General features: G+C 35.8%; 1 protein-coding gene across 2 annotated transcripts; it reads left to right on the forward strand.

The window, feature by feature from the left end:
* The first annotated feature begins 2,759 nt into the window (after positions 1-2,759).
* LOC141365308 (calpain-1 catalytic subunit-like) lies at positions 2,760-18,185 on the forward strand. Of its 2 annotated transcripts, none has more exons than XM_073869507.1 (13): positions 2,760-2,894; positions 3,771-4,005; positions 5,426-5,498; positions 7,655-7,773; positions 7,869-8,002; positions 12,370-12,544; positions 12,711-12,785; positions 13,022-13,107; positions 13,676-13,750; positions 13,829-13,986; positions 16,940-17,106; positions 17,467-17,478; positions 17,570-18,185. In XM_073869507.1, exons 2-13 carry the CDS (start codon positions 3,787-3,789, stop codon positions 17,777-17,779), a joined length of 1,503 nt encoding a protein of 500 aa, XP_073725608.1. In that variant the 5' UTR covers positions 2,760-2,894; positions 3,771-3,786; the 3' UTR covers positions 17,780-18,185. The 2 variants fall into 2 exon arrangements, with proteins under 2 accessions (XP_073725608.1, XP_073725609.1); XM_073869508.1 differs by having other exon boundaries at positions 2,775-2,889.
* The last annotated feature ends 191 nt before the right edge of the window (positions 18,186-18,376 follow it).

Below are 18,376 nucleotides of genomic sequence, written 5' to 3' on the forward strand. Positions count from 1 at the left end.
GTTAAAAGCAGTAAAAAAAGGCCAGGAACAAAACACTGAACTATTCTGGAATGGGCTCATAAACCCCCATTATTAAATCCCATCAGCAAACTACAGTAGTTGATAGGTGAAAGAAGTCTTACTGAGAGCTACAGAATGCTCTTGTTTGGAGCGATTGCCTCTAAAGTCCAACAATGTATAAGGTTAACAATATCACCATTTTGCTTCACAATATGTTTTCTCTGAAGCTATCCTTTTATTTTTAGAGCAATTAAACATTGAAATAAAATGAGGTGGTGATGTTTCTTAGAAAAGTTCTACACGCAGCTACCTGTCATGCATTCCACAATTATGACGTGAGACACGCCTGAAGAAACTTATCTGTTTTGCGTAATTTAAAAGGGGAATAAAAGAATAAAAATGTGCCTCAATACAAAATTACGAAATAAAATTCTAAGAAGTGTTTCTGTTTGCCTTAGTTTTATTGATTATTGTTCTTTATACCACGGGTCTGTTGAATGCTGCATTCTGATTGGCTGAGAAATGTTCTATGGGTGTTGATTATTTTTCTGTAAACCGCACACCTAACTTTTCAAATGTCTTAAAAATAGGCACCAGAGCAATGTTTGTGGTAACCGTGGTATAAGCGGAATAATTGACTCCGGTCCTTTGAGTTATTTGAAAATAATGCACACCTGTGGCGTAACAGCACTCCGCTTCGCGTCGTGCCGCATTACCACCTTGGTGTGCATCATTTTCCTACAATCCAATGGCCCGTCGTCAATTATTCCTTACGTAAACCACACACCTGACCTGTCAAAAGTCTTTAAATAACCATATATATATATTTATATATATTATTTATTTATTATTTCTTTTTTTATTTATTTACACTGAAAACCCTGAACTGACTGAACTTATTTTAATGAGTAAACTCGTTGCCTCAATTAAATTAAGTAATGGGTCTCCCAAAAATGTATTTATATTTAAGTTCACTTAACTTGGTTGCCACATAGACTGAACTTAAAATTTTAAGTTCACCAAACTTGGAGTTTGTAAACAATTAATTTCACTTGGTGTTCATAAAGACTGAACTTAATTTGTCATTTAACTTTATATAACAATGTGTAATAAAAGGTATTCAGGACTGAGTCTATGTCAATCAATCAATGAACTTAATTCTCCACAAAAGCACACAACAAACTGCACTGTTCACGTGTATCTTCATTGTAGTGGAGAGAAATACAATTAGAGTTAAATGTGGTGCATGCATACCAAAGAAAGCACTAATTACCTGAACAGTGACTTCACAAAAAATTATAATTTACAAAAACATCAATAATGTTACAAAGAATGTAAAACTCTAAGAAATATTATTATCAACTGGTTTATATGTCCTATCAGTTGTTATCTTTTAAAATTTTCAGGGGCATGGGCTTATGGGTTTTTCTAAGAGCATTTTGAACTAATAATCTTAAGTTAATTGCACTTGCTTGTTTAGGTTTATGGTTTAATTTAAGTTAATACGTTAAATGAACAAATATAGTTAAGCTATGGATCCAAAATGCAAAATTGAAGTCATCATTGCTTGACTTTTTGAGTGCAAACAGCATTAGGGCTTTCAGTGAACTATATATGATGGCGCAGTGGATAAGACACACGTCTTTGGTGCGAGAGACCTAGGTTCGAATCCACTGTGACACATTATGTCCCTGAACAAGACACTTAACAGAGGCATGCGACCTCTGACATATATAGAAATTGTAAGTCGCTTTGGATAAAAGCGTCAGCCATGAATAAATGTAAATATATGATAAGTATATATATAATCTCTCTCTCTCTAAATAATATATATATATATATAGAGAGAAAAAGGGCTTATCGTCTCAGAGTAAAATACATGTTTGAGTTGCCTTCATTTTGAAACACCTTGTACTGACATATCTTAACATATATCAGTGCCATTGTTTTGTCTCAGGATGCACACCAGTATTGTTTTTGTAAGGTTTGATTGTAAAATCTACTTCAATGTCCTAATATAACTAAGGCCTAATCCTGGATTAATCTAAATCCTGTCTGGAAAACCACCCCTAGAAGATTGTCTTTACCCATAACAAATCAAAATCACAGATGAGATCTCTTTTAAAAATCTAAACTATTTTCCTACATGAATGTATAATTAAAAAAAGACTAAATGGAATTCTCCATTTTACAGAAAAAGAGCCAGAAAACTTAAATGTGAAATTTTTTTTTTTCATATCATTGACCTGTTGTCAAGTAACCTAAATAGTTAAAAATGTTTCTCAATCTGTTACTTTGTAAAACTTACCTGTTGCTGTCCCTGTCCCAACATGTTTAAGACATTTATGTTCTCTATGTTTTACTGTAAATAAAGTATAAGATTTACGGGGGAAATATGACAGAGCAATCATGCTAATGAAACATATGATTCCATAGAATATCATGTGTAACATTACTGACATGTGGATATTGAAATGATGGTAAGTGGAGTTATGCTTCATAGACAGTCTAAGTAAACTGATTTTGTAATCATATTATTATTTTATTGAAAAGATACATACAGAGCAACCTATAATATTGGTGAAACTAGAAAGAGAACTGCTCTGACAGTTGACTCCTTTGTTTTATCATGCAAGTCACAGTATAGCCTGAGGAAACCACACCAATTATATATATTTTTTTAGTTTGTTGTTTTGTTGTACCATGACATTCAGTGGGTGTGATAAAGCAATGAGAAGTTTGCATAGTAAGGGTGGACACAGCGAAAATTGGGGTGGAGCTTTTTGATCCCTGCAGATGCCTTGAAAGAAGTTTGGAACAAGAAGAATATAAAACCAGATGCACAGCAAGAAACACGTTGTGTAAAGTTTATTCATTGGATCGTTGCAGGTGAAGTATGTATATCTTTTACTTAACAATATATTTTTATGTTTAAGCGTTTTATGTGGAGCCAAACAGAATGATAAATATTTTAATATATAATTGTGTGTAAATCTAAATATAAAATAAATTAAATATAAATATTAAATGGTATGTTTTTTTTTTACTTTACTTGGAACTGCTTAATAAGGACATACTGGGACTTAAAAAACATTGTACTAAAATTTCTGCTTTGATAAAATCGTATCTGTTTTTTATTATTGTCATTGTGGTTCGGCTACTGCAGACATACAATTCTGTTTTTGATATCAAACAAAAATTTGTTTTGAATGTTGGGGGGTTGCAGTGTCAGTTGTACATATTGTATGTTTTTATTATTTTTTGTATAAATATTAGAAGGGTTGTAATTGCTTGTTTTGATTATATGGGAGTTACCTCCTTCCCTTTTTAGGGAAGCTAAGCGCTGCACTATCCACTGCCAAAGTTTTTTAAAGATTAAAATTGCTTGCAAAAACAAAATTTTTTAAATAACTAATGACTGATTGGTAGAGGATTTCTACAATAATACTGATAACTGAAACATTTTGCTTTTAAGTGATATTGGGTTGGTTTCCCGGACAGGGATAAGTTTAAGCCAGGACTAGACCTTAGTTTAATTAGGAAATAGTTTTAACAAACATGCCTGACTAAAAACATTACTTGTGTGCATTTTGAGGCAAAACAAAGGGCACTGATGTATTTTAAAATATGTCAATGCAAGTTGTTTTAGGTTTGGACAGCTTTAACATTTATTTTAGTCTAGGACTAGTCTAATCCCTGTCCGGGAAACCGCCCTATAATGTTAATGACATTGAAATGTAAAACTATGTGCATGTTTGTTTTCTGAAAAGGGTCCTCAGAGTAAAAATGCCTCCCCCTGATATGTACAAAAGACAAGACGATGAAGTGGGTACTTCACACAACCCTGTGAAGTTCCAATATCAAGACTACCAGATGTTGCAAAAGCGCTATCTCTCCAACAAAATGAAGTACATGGATGATTCCTTTCCTGCAAACAGCACCTCTATTGGGAAAGGGTTGCTGTCTGATAGGGATATGGCCCTAGTCAAGTGGAAAAGACCACCGGTATGTAAAATGTGCGAAAGTGTCTGAAAGTATATTTTAACATAGGGATTTTAAAAATTCCTCAAAGTTTTCCTCAAAGTATTTGAAAACGGAAAAAGTAAGATTATGTGTATGTAATGTCTTTAAAGCTATATCCAACTCAGTTAAAGCTGTTTTCCAAAGTCATAGCATTCTTCCAAAAAAATCTAAACTCTTTAAAGGACAAGTTCGGTATTTTACACTTAAAGCCCTGTTTTCATTTGTTCGTTTCATTGATTGTTTATGATGAAATAGAACGGTTTTGACTGAAATTGTCTGGTGTATCACCTCCCACCTCTATAATGGGTGTATAGGTGCACAGAAACAATCCTTCCTAAAATGCATTAAACTTTCGTTTACAAAGACGTGAAACTCACAGAGTGGTCAGGGGTGTTCAGTGATAAGCTCACACAAAACTCGCTGGAAAAAATGCATTCCAACAGGTTTTATCGTAGTTTTTGTCCAACTCCATTGACTTGTATTAGATGTGCTGTGAGGTACGATTTTAATCCGCGACGGAAACTTTGTTTGTATTCTTGCAATTGGCAAAGGCGGATTATCGCCATCAACTGGGCTGGAGTGTTTATTATTCAAGCTCTCAGCGGAAGAATATACGGGTGTGAGGCGTTTGGAAAAATAGGTCCACAAGTTTTCAACGAATGCTAAAACAGCTGTTGGAAAGCATATTTTGCAGCAATTTTTGTGTGAGCATATCAGTGAACACCCCTGACCACTCGGTGAGTTTCACGTCTTTGTAAACGAAAATTTTATGCATTTTTGGAAGGATTGATCCAGTGCACCTATGCAGCCATTGTGAGGGTGGGGGGTGATAGAACAAACACCTGAAAATTCTCGGGCCAGCATCATATGTCCAAATTTCAGTCAAAACCGTTCTATTTCATCATAAACAATCTGAAAACAGGGCTTTAAGTGTAAAATACCGAACTTGTCCTTTAAGAAGAACTATACATCTAGGGAGTTTGTCCATTTTGCATTTGCATATAAAACGGGAACTCCCAAGTATATACTGTACACTGTCAGAAGAAATGGTCAAAAATAGCCCAAAGTTGTCACTTGGGCAGTAACCTTTAATGAGGTACTAATATTAAAGTATGGGTACAGATATGTATACCAATATGTACCTTTGAGGTTCCAACATGCACTCTTTTGTACCAGTATGTACCTCAGAGGTACTAATATGAACTTTTTAGGTGCTAGGGTACCTCCTCATGAGCATTAACATTTTTTGCCCATTTTTTCTGACCACTTATACATCTATATTGAGAAAATTAGTTAAAGCTTTACTTCCCAAACCTGACTGTTTTACTCTATGCTGTAACATTGCATTCTCTCTGTATATTTTTGACCTGCTGCCATTGATGCTCTAATTCTCTATTACTAGGAAATTGTATCCGAGCCTTGTCTTGTTGTAGATGGAATTTCCAGATTTGACTATGCCCAGGGATCTAAATTAGGTACATTTGAATTTATTATCATACTAATATGATATTACAATCTTTTTAAAGATGCATTGTGTAACTTTTAGAAGGTCCTCTTGACAGAAATGCAAAATAATATACATAAAAATATTATCTGGGGTATATAAATACCTCATAAAATGAAGTGTATTGTTTTTATTACCTTAGAATGATTATCTTTTATTTACATACACTGTGGGTACATAAAGTCACAATTTTTACCCCGCTATGTTTCTACAGTAGCCCTAAATGGAAAAACTGTTCTATAGAGCGCATTTTGTCACTACATTGTCTCAGACGATGACATGTTTGTCCTGTGGTGGCTACTGTAGCTTCACTATGCATTTCATGCCTGCTGCAGATGCTTCAAAAGGGTTCTTGATAAAGGAGACACTTGCGTTCGCCAGATACTCGCTTAAGCTCATGTGTAATCAGAGTTTAGTGTTACAGTTATTCTCAGTCACTTTGGTGCATTTCTCACATAACTATTTACATTTGCACAACAGTTAATGCAGTTCTCAAAACAATTAGTACAAACTGCAAAACATAGTTGATAACCTGCAAAAGCATGTCACTTGCTCAAAATGGATAGGTCATTCCTCAAAAGCAAGTATTCATGTCAATGAAAGTGTCAGTTTCATCAAAATGAATGATAAAAAGTCCTGACACAATTGTTTATGAACAAGATGGTCAAATGGCTTAAGCCGAAAGTATACTAGGGACGTCCGCGCATGCGCGCCGTCCGCATGACGTCATTTTCGTCATCAGGAGGGTCCGCGGCCGGCCGGGCGGACCGTCCGCGTGCAGAAAAAAATTTGAGAGCTCGCGGACAGTGCGCGTACAGTCCGCGTACGACAGAGCATGCGCTTGAAAATATTTAGACAGGACACTCCACTATATACAATTATACAAAGGAAATAGACAGCATTTGCGCACACTATCGTTTTTCTTCTTTAACTTTTACTTCTTCCAAGAACAGAAAGCTGTGGAGCATGTTTGTTTGATTCCTGTTCTTTGTTGTCTTGTTGTTTGTTCTAAACTGTGTTTGCAATGGTGGATCAGTTACTTTTCTTCACCTATCCTAATGTTTAAAAAAAAAAATACACCCTTATTTACAACAAACATAAACTCCCTTTGGCTGTGCACAACTGTAAACAATATTGCGGTACATATTGGAACTGAACATACAACATACATAGTACTGCAATCATTCTTGCATATCCAGACATTCCTCTCTGTCTGGCCACATAATTTCAAAAAATGCTCAATTTAGGAGATATTTTCTGAGAAAAAAGATTAAAAAAAAAAGATTTTGACAACTAGTTCAACATTTTTTGTATGTAATGAGTCAAGCAATGAATTGAGGACTATTAGATTTATATGGAATGACTATTCAGCATTCACAAGTATAGTTAATTTTGACTGACATGACATAAGCAAATGATAATGTTATAAAACAGCAGAGAATTGTATAAAAAGCAATTGATGCATGTCCAAAAGGATTTGCAATTTGTTCGAAAGAATGAGAAACTGCTTCTATGATGTGCACAAATGTTGTGGAGGTTGAACTAACTGTTGTGCAAATGTAAATAGTGATGTGAGAAATGCACCAAACGACTGAGAAAAACTGTAAGTGAGGGTCTCTTTTATCATAAACCCTTTCAATGTGTGGCAACAGTTTACTTCCTGGGATTGGTGTTTTAGACAAGACCGACATTATCATAACTCCTCCCGCTTCGGACTCAGTCTAAGTAAACTCCTGTTAGCATTGCCTTGTGATTGAATCTTTCAAACATGGTAAGGAGCATCACATTTCCGGCTGACGTCAGAGATATTTAGGCCAATCACAACGTACGAACAAATCACTTTTCAAATTGATGAGTTTTGTACAAAATTGGTGCGTTTCAGGAAAAGAGTGAAATCTGGAGATACAAAAATGTACGGCAAGTGGAACACAATGTGTTTGAACCATAAACAATGCTAAAACATTAGATTATACCAAATACACAAAATAACGTTGTTTTTTAGCAATTAAATAATACAATTTCAGGGGTAATTCAAGTTAATAATTTAGGTTAAGAGGTTTAGGCTAACAAAAGTTTGAAAACTTGGTGTACAGGATTTTAGATAAGCAAGTTTTCATTTGTGTTTAGGAAACTGCTGGTTTTTGGCCTCATTTGGGGCACTTAGCTGTCAACAGGATATTATGGACAAAGTCATTCCGGTTGAACAGTCATTCGACAAGGATTATGCTGGAATATTTCATTTCAGGGTAAGCACGTATTGTATAATTTACTTAATTTTTATATATAAATATTATATTATCACTCATTGACTTAGAATTTCTGTGTTTTGTGTATTGCACAGTTCTGGCGGTTTGGGAAATGGATTGATGTTGTCATTGATGACCAACTGCCAACAATTAACGACAGGCTAATTTTTGTTCATTCAAGAACGCCTAATGAATTTTGGCCTGCTTTACTGGAGAAAGCTTATGCAAAGTAAGTGCCAGGACATCATTTATGATTACGATAACATCTGAATAATCTGTAAAACTATTCATCTCATAGACGACGGGAGATAACTTTACAAATGCGATGGATAGATAGATAGATAGATAGATAGATAGATAGATAGATAGATAGATAGATAGATAGATAGATAGATAGATAGATAGATAGATAGATAGATAGATAGATAGATAGATAGATAGATAGATAGATAGATAGATAGATTCGGTTCTCCCGCCCAAACTGGATGCCAGTGCATTATTGTTTGATGAGTCAGACAATGTTCGCGTGCCTCGCAGTTTGAGCCCCGCCCCAACTGGTCTATTGAATGTTACACAAATATGAGGAGTTGATAGAGATTATAACTCGCATGTCAGTTTCTCCCGCCCCAACCAGTGGCCAGTGCGTCATTGTTTGATGCGTCAGACAATGATATCATGTTTCACACGTTTGATAAGGCATTCAATAAAGTTTACACAAGCACGTCATCTATCTTAATAAGCATAATAGGCTATAAATAGAATGGAACATTAATTTGCCATAAAAGATACTCCTAATACATATTATTTCTTGAGCTGGCATCATCCCTGAAGCCTTCAACATTGACTACAAAGTCGCATCTAATTAGTGGGCAAGGCTTATATAACTCTTTATAGTGGCATGGGGCACACAGCAGCCACAGATTAATGCAGTAAAACTGATCTCAGAATGGTAATTATTGCAAACTGTAAGGCTGGCACTAAGTGGCCCTGGCAGTCAGTCAGGCCTTCATGACCCTCTCCCAAAGAGCCCACTGAAAATCAAGCATTAACCCCACTGTTTATGATGCTTCGTGGCAGGTCAGCTTACAGTATACAGGTTAATCTGTCTCTACCCGTAGAGGTTTTTAGAACTATGAATTCAATATAAAATACTGTAGCAAAATCGAATCAATGCCCTGACGATCAGTCGCTTCAGGCCATTGATAAAACACATCTTACAACCAAACCCAACATTGCGCCTTGGTTGATTTCTCTAACACACTTCTTCCACAAGTGGAGTAAACTGCCATATCTAATAAATTGGCTTCTTCGCACCATAGAAAAATGGTACAGGATGCAATTCACTGTTCATCCTCCCAGATTCATAGGATTTTTTTCACCAAGGTGAACCCCATGAAGGCTCAGTTGTTATAGGAAGAAGTTTTAAATCTCCTGGTTAACCCCCTAACAAGAACAACGTTTCTCTGGGTAGTTTTGGATTTGGTGACAATGCAGGCACATCTGTTTCCTGCTTGCACTGAGTCAATCCTGATTGCAGCATCCGAGTTTCTTAACCAGGGTCTGAACTGGGGGGTTCTTCCCTCGTTGGGGAGCAGTAGTAGAGGGCCGCTTAGCGAGAGGCGGGTGTGCCTCATAAGCCTTGAAAAGTGAAGCCTCTGGCTCTTTGATCGCCCCCTGGTGGCTGGCTGCAGTACAAGTCATAACCCCACCCTCTCCATTCAAATGAATGGGACTGCGCTCTAAATAAAAAAAATATTTACACTTCCAGTAAAAGTTTTCGAAAAATGGTTTTGGTCCTTTCAAGTAGTTGTTATCAAACTGATATATGTTCTAGTGTTTATTTTTGTGATAAGTTTCATTTTAGCTTGTAATTTGATGCTATAGAAACGGGGCGTGTCGTTATGATTGGAGTGGTTGAATTGGCCGCGCGAGCGTTTGGGCGGAAGTTTGATACCGCGGCTCCGCCTCTGGCTCCACGGACGATTCCTTCTGCGCATGCCTTGGCTCCAAACTGACGTTTTTACGTAACATGGCGGCGACCGTGGTCGGACATTTTTGGCTTCAATTCATTACAATGGTGGGAGGCGACGTCGCGTCGTCCATCTTTTTTACAGTCTATGGCGAGAGGCCTGTGGAGAGGGCAGCATCTTCTCTGTCACATATATTGCAAAGAAATATTAGCTGTTTTTCGGGTATTAAAACACTACCTCCCAGTCCTCAGAGACCATCATGTTCTTATCAGAACAGACAATAGGTCGGTGGTCTCGTTCAACAATCACCAAGGAGGTCTAAAGTCACACCATCTGAACAGGCAGGCACTTTATATTCTCCTCTGGGCCTAAAGGAAACATTTTTTGTACCCAGGGAAATGCATATTCCAGGTGCTCAAAACATGAAAGAAGATATTCTGTCGATGCAGGGGAAAGGCCTGAGCTGGTGGAACAGATTTAGATCTAACAGACCTATTGTGTCTCAGCAGACGACCCCTATGGTTTTGCATATGACACTATTGACACTATGACACATCCAGGCCCATCGGGGCTATGGTACAGACATGGCTGAGGCTACGCCTGCACACCTTTATTTCCCAATTGCTCTGCTCCTGAGGATTCTAGTGAACTGATAGCCCATATTTTTTTGCGTCCTGAGTTTTTAGGGTTCTGTAGGCTATCAGTTTTTGAATCAGTGTCTCTCAACTGAGGTTGTTGAGACCATACCTAACTCTAGAGCTAGCCTGGTGCAACCAGACTCTCGTACATTTAATTCATTTGTACAGAGAGTCTGGCCACGCTCCATTGCAAGCGTTACTTCCGTTAAGGAGGGTCCTCTGTTGAAGTTTAAAACTATTGGATCTGCCCAGAGTCACTCTGAATCTGCCATAACCAATCGCTAACGTTTGGTCGTGACGTATGTCACTCAGTCTGGCGCACGACCTCAATGTCTGCGTTCTTAGCCATTCCCCGCTGTTCGTTGATTGGACCTGCAGTTTTTTGCCGGAGAAAACGAAACTATACAGAGCAGTCCCAGACGTTCTTCTGAAGCGAAATGAAAATTAAGCGGAAGAACGTAGGAGGGCGGAACCAGGCTACTCTAGAGCTCCCTCCACCAGGAAACTACAGTACTGTACAAAAGTCTGTACAAAAGTGTGTCAAGTTTTTAGGGTAAACTCAGCTTCCACTTGAGCAATAGCAGGAAACTGCAGGATCTCTTAGACCTTAATAAAATTAAATCCTAATTTCTAATTTTAAAGAAATTTGTCTTCACTTACTTCAACTTTACTTCATTCTGCTCAAAAACGCTCAAGATGTGTTTAGTGTTCACACTAAACACAGACGATGCCTAAAGAAGACATTTAGTCCTTAATTAAATTTTTATTGTACACATTTCCTGTATCTTCTGTATTTATATTAATAAAATAGATTGAAAAATGTATATGGATGGACATTAAAACTTCTAAAACAACAAGTCTGGTGGTGGTGGCCTTAAGACTTTTACACAGTACTGTATATGTTAAAGTATAGAGTTTTCACTTTATGTGTAGTGAAAATCATATTGACCCAGTTAACTGCCTACGTTGCTTCAGTTCTGAAATTTCTGTAAGACCGGTTTTCCTTAGGTCGTGCGCCCTCTACATTAAGAAGTATATACTGCAGCCTTAAGGCCCCCCCAACCCCCCTTACTGAGGGAGTTATCCGTTAGTTGTTTGTTTCATGTGTGGTACATTGAGGATGAGGCCTCCTTCTCAATAAAAGTTTCAGTGGTGGAAGAAGTACACAGACCATGTACTTGAGTAAAAGTACCCAAGGTAAAATATTACTTCAGTATAAGTAATTTACTTTTATAGTAATACATTTTTACTTGTGTAAAAGTACAAAAGTATTTGCCTCAAAAGGTACTTAAGTATAAAAGTACTGTCTATTATGTTTGGATCCTAAGGAATGAATAGGGCTAGGCTAAATGCTAACATATTCACAACAGGCTTTACATAGATTAAGTGCACACATTGAAAAAAGATACATATGTATTAATTTGTCTAAGTTGAGGTACGAACATAGTAAAATATTGAAAAAATTTGGTGTTTTCCTTTAAATTTAAATAAGAATTCTTGTAAAAAGAGGCAGGCAGAAAAGACACTTAAAAATGAAGGACTCGTTCTTTTTTCAAGGACTTAAAAAAACTTGCGTAAATAAGGCTATGGGTGTTGTGCCTGTAGCACTTGATTCACTTTTTTTATTTGACATGCACTGTTTGCGATTCTCTTTCATGCTTCCGGTATCCTTCGCACTTGTGACGTCATCTCCTGTGACCGTCACCTTCAAGATGGACAAGTTTTACAAATTATTCAGATGCGTGAACGATGATGCCATTCCCAAAAGTGTCGTTTCGTGACTCAGCATCTCATTCCCTATCTCAGTAACAGAGGTTACAGTCATAACCGAGAGGTTCTTTGAAGAACATAAAATGGTTATTTTAAAGCATCGCTGTGAATAATCTTTTTAGCACCTTTATTTTTAAGAGTGTACAGCTGGAAGCGATTTAAAAGACAAATGTATATCTATGACATTATAGCTAGTATAAAATGAAATGCCTTTACAGGTTGTGCGGATCCTTTGCTGACTTACAAGGTGGCTTTGTATCTGAGGCTCTCATTGACTTCTCTGGTGGGGTGCCCTTGCACTTTGACCTGAAAGAAGCACCTGCTAACTTGTGGAATTTGATGGAAAGTGCATTCAAGTCAAGTACACTCATGGGCTGTAGCACACCTCAAGGGGTAAGCAGAGGCATCTTTATAGCTTTCACATTTCACTGCATGGTAAATTTAAGTATTGACTTGTAAAATATTTTTTTAGAAGTATCTTAGACCCCCTCCCCCCAGGGTACATTTTATGTGATTTGCTCTGTACCTATATTTTTATTTTGTTTTTGTATAATAATAGGCATCTTCAAAAAACACAGTGTTACCTAATGGCATAGTAGAGGGTCATGCCTACACTGTGACAGGGGTTTACAAGGTAAGATTGAAATCATACCGTCTTGATTAAACTCATGTTGACCCTAGTTTTATGTATGATTTCTTTGTAATAAAGATTGATTGAAAATATGAAAAGGTGCACTTAATGAATATTTAAACAAGGTCAAAGTTCCTTCATTTCTGAGTCTGTGTATATATCTTTTTGATTTTTTTTAGATTTAACTAAGCCCTACTCTATACATGATCCCTCCATTAATAAGGCATTGTGTTTGACAGGTAATGAGTAGAGGACAACCAGTTAGACTGGTGAGGATGTTCAACCCATGGGCAAAGGGTGAATGGAAAGGGGATTGGAGTGACGAGTAAGAGCTACTCTATACATTTTGTAACATTTTCACAAGCCCAGAAGTGCAGTTGCAGTACAAATACTTTATTTAAAGGAACAGTATGTAAGAAATTTATATCAATTAATCATAAATTGGCCCTGATATGTCACTAGACGTTAAGAAATAATTTTCATTTCAAATACTTATTTCGCTGACAACAGTAGTCTGGCCAGGATATTGTCATTTAAAATGTAGAGTTGCCGCCCTCAACTCATGTTTATGTTGTCATTTCGTGTATTGGCCACCAGTTGAGTGATTGCAGTACCAGTTTTAGCCACAAGTTTTGTGATTGCAATACCAGTTTTGGCCACAATCCTACATACTGTTCCTTTAATCTTTAGTCACATCCTCGAGATCCTTGTGATATACAGTAATGTCTTGGTTCATGCCCTAGCCTAGGGTCTTGTTGCAGTTAAAATAAAAAAGTGGATGTATGAAGCTTAAGGCATTTTTAAAGAATGTTTTTAATTTTTTTACTCATGGTTGGTCATTAAGTTAAGGTCACATTTGTGCATAAAATTATTTTTGCAAAACAAATTTTCAGATCACCTTTGTGGATGACAGTGAGTGCAGAAGATCGCAAAAATTGCCTTTCTGTGTCTGATAACGGGGAATTTTGGTAAGTATGAACAACAGTTTTAAAATAATGTACAGTAAAATAAAACTTATATTTAGGAACCCAAATATTTTTTTGCAGGATGTCAGTGGAAGATTACACCAAAAGCTTCGATAACATGGATATCTGTTGTCTCTCTCCTGATTATCTGGATGTTTCCTCTAAATGTTCTTGGACCTCCAAATGCTATTTTGGCCAGTGGAATTTTGGCACAGCTGGTGGCAGCAGGGCTAACATAAGTACTTACATTCTTGATCATATTAGCAAATAGTATTATTCCCAGGCACAAAAAATACTTTGTTTATTATTGGATTGAGCAAATCATGAATAATATGGCAAGCCGTTTTAACTTTTATTCGTTGACAATGCAATTTTCACTAGTTACAATTTTTTATTCTTGATATCAGAAATTACATTTCCACTAGTAACAATGTTAATTCTTGATATCGACAATTCAATTCTTGAGATCAAAAATTCAGTTCTTGATATCAACAATTAAGTTATTGATATCAATAATTCAGATCTTGATTTCAAGAATTACATAATTCTTGATATCTGTAATTGTATTTTCACTAGTGAAATATCACCATAGACTATGGCAAGCCATTTTAATTTTATTCGTTGAGTTCTTGATATCAACAATTCCAGTGGCGGTCCTGGCTAGATTTACGCCCTGGGCGAACCATCCCTTCGCCGCCCCCAGAAAAAAAATTACCCCCAAATCCCGCCACCAACATGTATTATTTTATTATATATAATCTTAAATACAAAAAGGTAACAAGAACAGTATATAAACACACACACACACACACACACACACACACACACACACACACACACACACACACACTCCTCATCAGACTATATACTGAAGTATCCGACTCCTCATTTTTGCCAGTGGGTGCTCTAACTCTAAAATATTTCAGAAGTGCCCCTGCATTTACAATTAAGATACAATATGTAAGTTAGATACACTTACATCACACATGCATCAGTTACCCAATTAAAATGACCATAACACATATTTTATTAGTTTATATGATGTTAACAAATGCTAAGCATACACTACAAATTATTTAAAAAGCTATCACTGTGTAGCTTACAAAATGGCATGTCAACTTATATTAGAAGTTATTTAAGTTCACATATAGCGTATATAGCAATAAAAAAGGACACAGTCAGGAGGTCTGTGTGAGTTTGCACAGATAAACTAGACTGTGTTGCCTATGGGTGAATTTAGTTGCATGACATGGTGCCTCAATTCGTTGCTAGTTCAGCAAAACTAAAACAAAAAACAGTCGTGTTCTGTGGCTAATAGCAATATATTAGCAAGAGGGCGAGGCTAATATAAATAACGTTAGCCTATTTCCTACTGTCACTCACGTCGTCACTTATAGAAATCGGCATACCTTTATCTTTATAATTTTTCCTCATCTTCTTTTCTTCTTTTTCTGATCTGGGCAACTTATGGCTTCTTTGGTCTTTTAATTCGATCCATGGCATGATGATGATGAAAACTCGACATCATTAACTTTGCATTACATTTTGCCAACAACAACATCCGTTCGCCCGTCAATCAACCGGTGTCACGTGACGTGAGTCACGTAGATGACTCTACAGATTTTTTTTCACAAAATCCAATAGATAACATGTTCGTAGGTATATGGGTCTATGTTAATTTTAGGAATGAAAAATAAAATTTATTTGGAAGCAGACGCAGCAGTTTATGTTGTGTGGCCTCTGGCCTGGGATCAGTCTATCCCTCGCTCGCCCCCTATAAGGCGAGCGAGCGATTTGCAGTCGCAAGTTGGCCCGCCCCTTTCTCCCGTGCCTCTTCTGACACGACGAACACAACCTGTGTATGACTCTCAGCACTAACTTGACATGGAAATGAGCGTTAGTCTAAAAAACCGCTTTGATGTTTGTTTTTTTTTTTTTTTTGAATGCACTCGTGCGCCCTCACATAGATTGCGCCCTGGGCGTTCGCCCACATTGCCCATAGCAAAAACCGGCCCTGAACAATTCAATTTTCACTAGTAAAATTTAAATTCTTGATATCAGAAATTATATTTCTACTAGTAACAATAGCAAATGTTGATATCAACAATTACATTTCCACTAACAATGTTAATTCTTGATATCAAGAATTGAATTGTTGATATCAAGAATTGAATTATAGATATCAACAATTACATTTCCACTACTAACAATATGGCAAGCCGTTTTAACTTTTATTCGTTAAGTTCTTGATATCAACAATTAAATTTTCACTAGTTAAAACTTTAATTCTTGATATCAGAAATTACATTTCTACTAGTAACAATGTTTATTCTTGATACCAACAATTCAATTATTGATATTAACAATTGAATTCTTGATATCAACAATTAAGTTATTAATATCTGTAATTGTATTTTCACTAGTGAAATGTCACCATAGACTGCCATTCAAACTCAATTCTTGATATCAAGAACTACATTTCCACTAGTAACAATGTTAATTCTTGATATCAAGAATTAAATTATTGATATCAACAACTGAGTTCTTGATATCAAGAATTCAATTGTTACTACTTAAAATGTTAATTCTTGATATCAATAATTTGATTGTCACTAGTGACCATTTTAATTTCTGATATCATGAATTGGATTGTTACTTGTAAGAAAGCCATTGTAGATATCTGAAATTATATTGATATCAGTAATACAATTTCAAATAACAGAAATTAACAATGTAACTAGTAAAAATCGAATAATTGATATCAAGAATTAACATTTTAACTAGTAACAATTGAATTCTTGATATCAAGAACTCGATTGTTGATATCAATAATATAAATCTTGATATCAACAATTAACATTGTTACTAGTGGAAATGTAATTGTTGATATCAACAATTGAATTTAAATAGCAGTCTATGGTGACATTTCAGTAGTAAAAATACAATTACAGATATCAAGAATTACCATTGTTACTAGTAGAAATTTAATTTCTGATATCAATAATTAAAATTTTAACTAGTGAAAATTAAAATGTTGATATCAAGAACTCAACAAATAAAAGTTAAAATGGCTTGCCATAGAATAACAATTTATAGGCTTAAAGATCAAAAGAACAGTGCGACTTACAGTACAAAAAGGACAGGTTAAATTAAGATGTAGATTATAAATGATTCAAACTGGATGTTCTGTAGGAACCTTCTGGACAAATCCTCAGTTTCGCGTAAAGATTGAGAAGACTGATGATGACTGTGCTGTTGGGAAGTGCCCGGAAAACATACTGGTGTCTCTAACGCAGTACAATGAGAACAGACACAGAAAACAGTTCACCAACCTTTTAATATGCTTCTATGTTTTTGAGGTCAGTATTGTACTTCTTTATGACATTGACATTTAGGCATTTAGCAGACGCTTTTATACAAAGCGACTTACAAAGATAAGGAAACAATCAAACGATTTGTCATAGGGAAGCAATAATACAAGAAGTGCTTATACAAAGTTACACTTTTTTTACAATTCTGAAACAATATCTGTTGAGAGAGAAACAAAGTTAGTTAAATTGAAGGTTCTTTCATTATATGTATGATTAGATGAGTTCACACTTATTGTTGGAAATTAAAGGCGTAGTATCCTTATGGAGCATCCAGTGATACGTAGTACTGTGTGTAGTTTCACTGTTGTGCTTGCTGTTTTTATTCATATTTCTTTTTCACTTTTACAGATACCACCTAAGGCAAGTACCATCTCAGATTTTTTTATATACTATATGTTAGGTTATGTATATTTGTACTCTGATAATAAAGCCGTTTCTAATTTTCCTTTAGATGAAAGCCGAAACTGGGAAGTTTCCATTTTCGTTTTTTACAACTCAAAGGCCTTTGGCCAGGACTGACGTTTTCCAAAACTTGAGAGAAGTGATGAAATTATTTAGGCTGGAGCCAGGAGAGTACGTGATTGTACCATGCACGTTAAATCCTGGTGAAAGTGCGTCCTTTGTCCTATCTGTTTTTACAAAGACTCAATGTAGAAAATGATTTTGTGCTTTGTTAGGCAGAACTTTGTGCTTTGTTAGGCACCTGTTAATTGGTTAAGACTCCCCTGGTGATAGAATACATTATATTTATGAAATGAAAACTTTAAAATGACAATCCCATAAATGTCTGTTTGATGCATCAGATTAATGTAAATAATTTTAAAGGTTATTCTTAGGTAACTGTTGTATTTGTTGGGTATTTTGTTACATTATATGCGTTATGTTAATGTTCCATTATTTTAGTTTAATGAGAGTTCATTGCTGCTTCATTGCTGTCATGTGAGTAACAATGTGTTACATCTTGACATGTTTTGTTTATTAGCCATGCCATGGTTTATCCTGTAATGGCTAAAATGTCAATGTATTTTCATAGGCAATTTCTGGCAAATAAAACACAATGAAAATTATTTTGAGTAATTTATCATATATTCAACTATTAGATAAACAACATTAAAAGTGTCGCTAAAGTGAACATAAACGTTAAGCTCCAGCTACAAAAAGCACATCTATCCATCAAAAACTAATCCAAAGGCAGTATATGTTACTTACAGCCGTACATGACAGTTGAGGTCAGGTGGACTTCTGACCCAATGTTACA

The sequence above is a fragment of the Misgurnus anguillicaudatus genome, chromosome 7 (genome assembly GCF_027580225.2).
Source record: "Misgurnus anguillicaudatus chromosome 7, ASM2758022v2, whole genome shotgun sequence".
Classification (NCBI taxonomy): domain Eukaryota; kingdom Metazoa; phylum Chordata; class Actinopteri; order Cypriniformes; family Cobitidae; genus Misgurnus; species Misgurnus anguillicaudatus.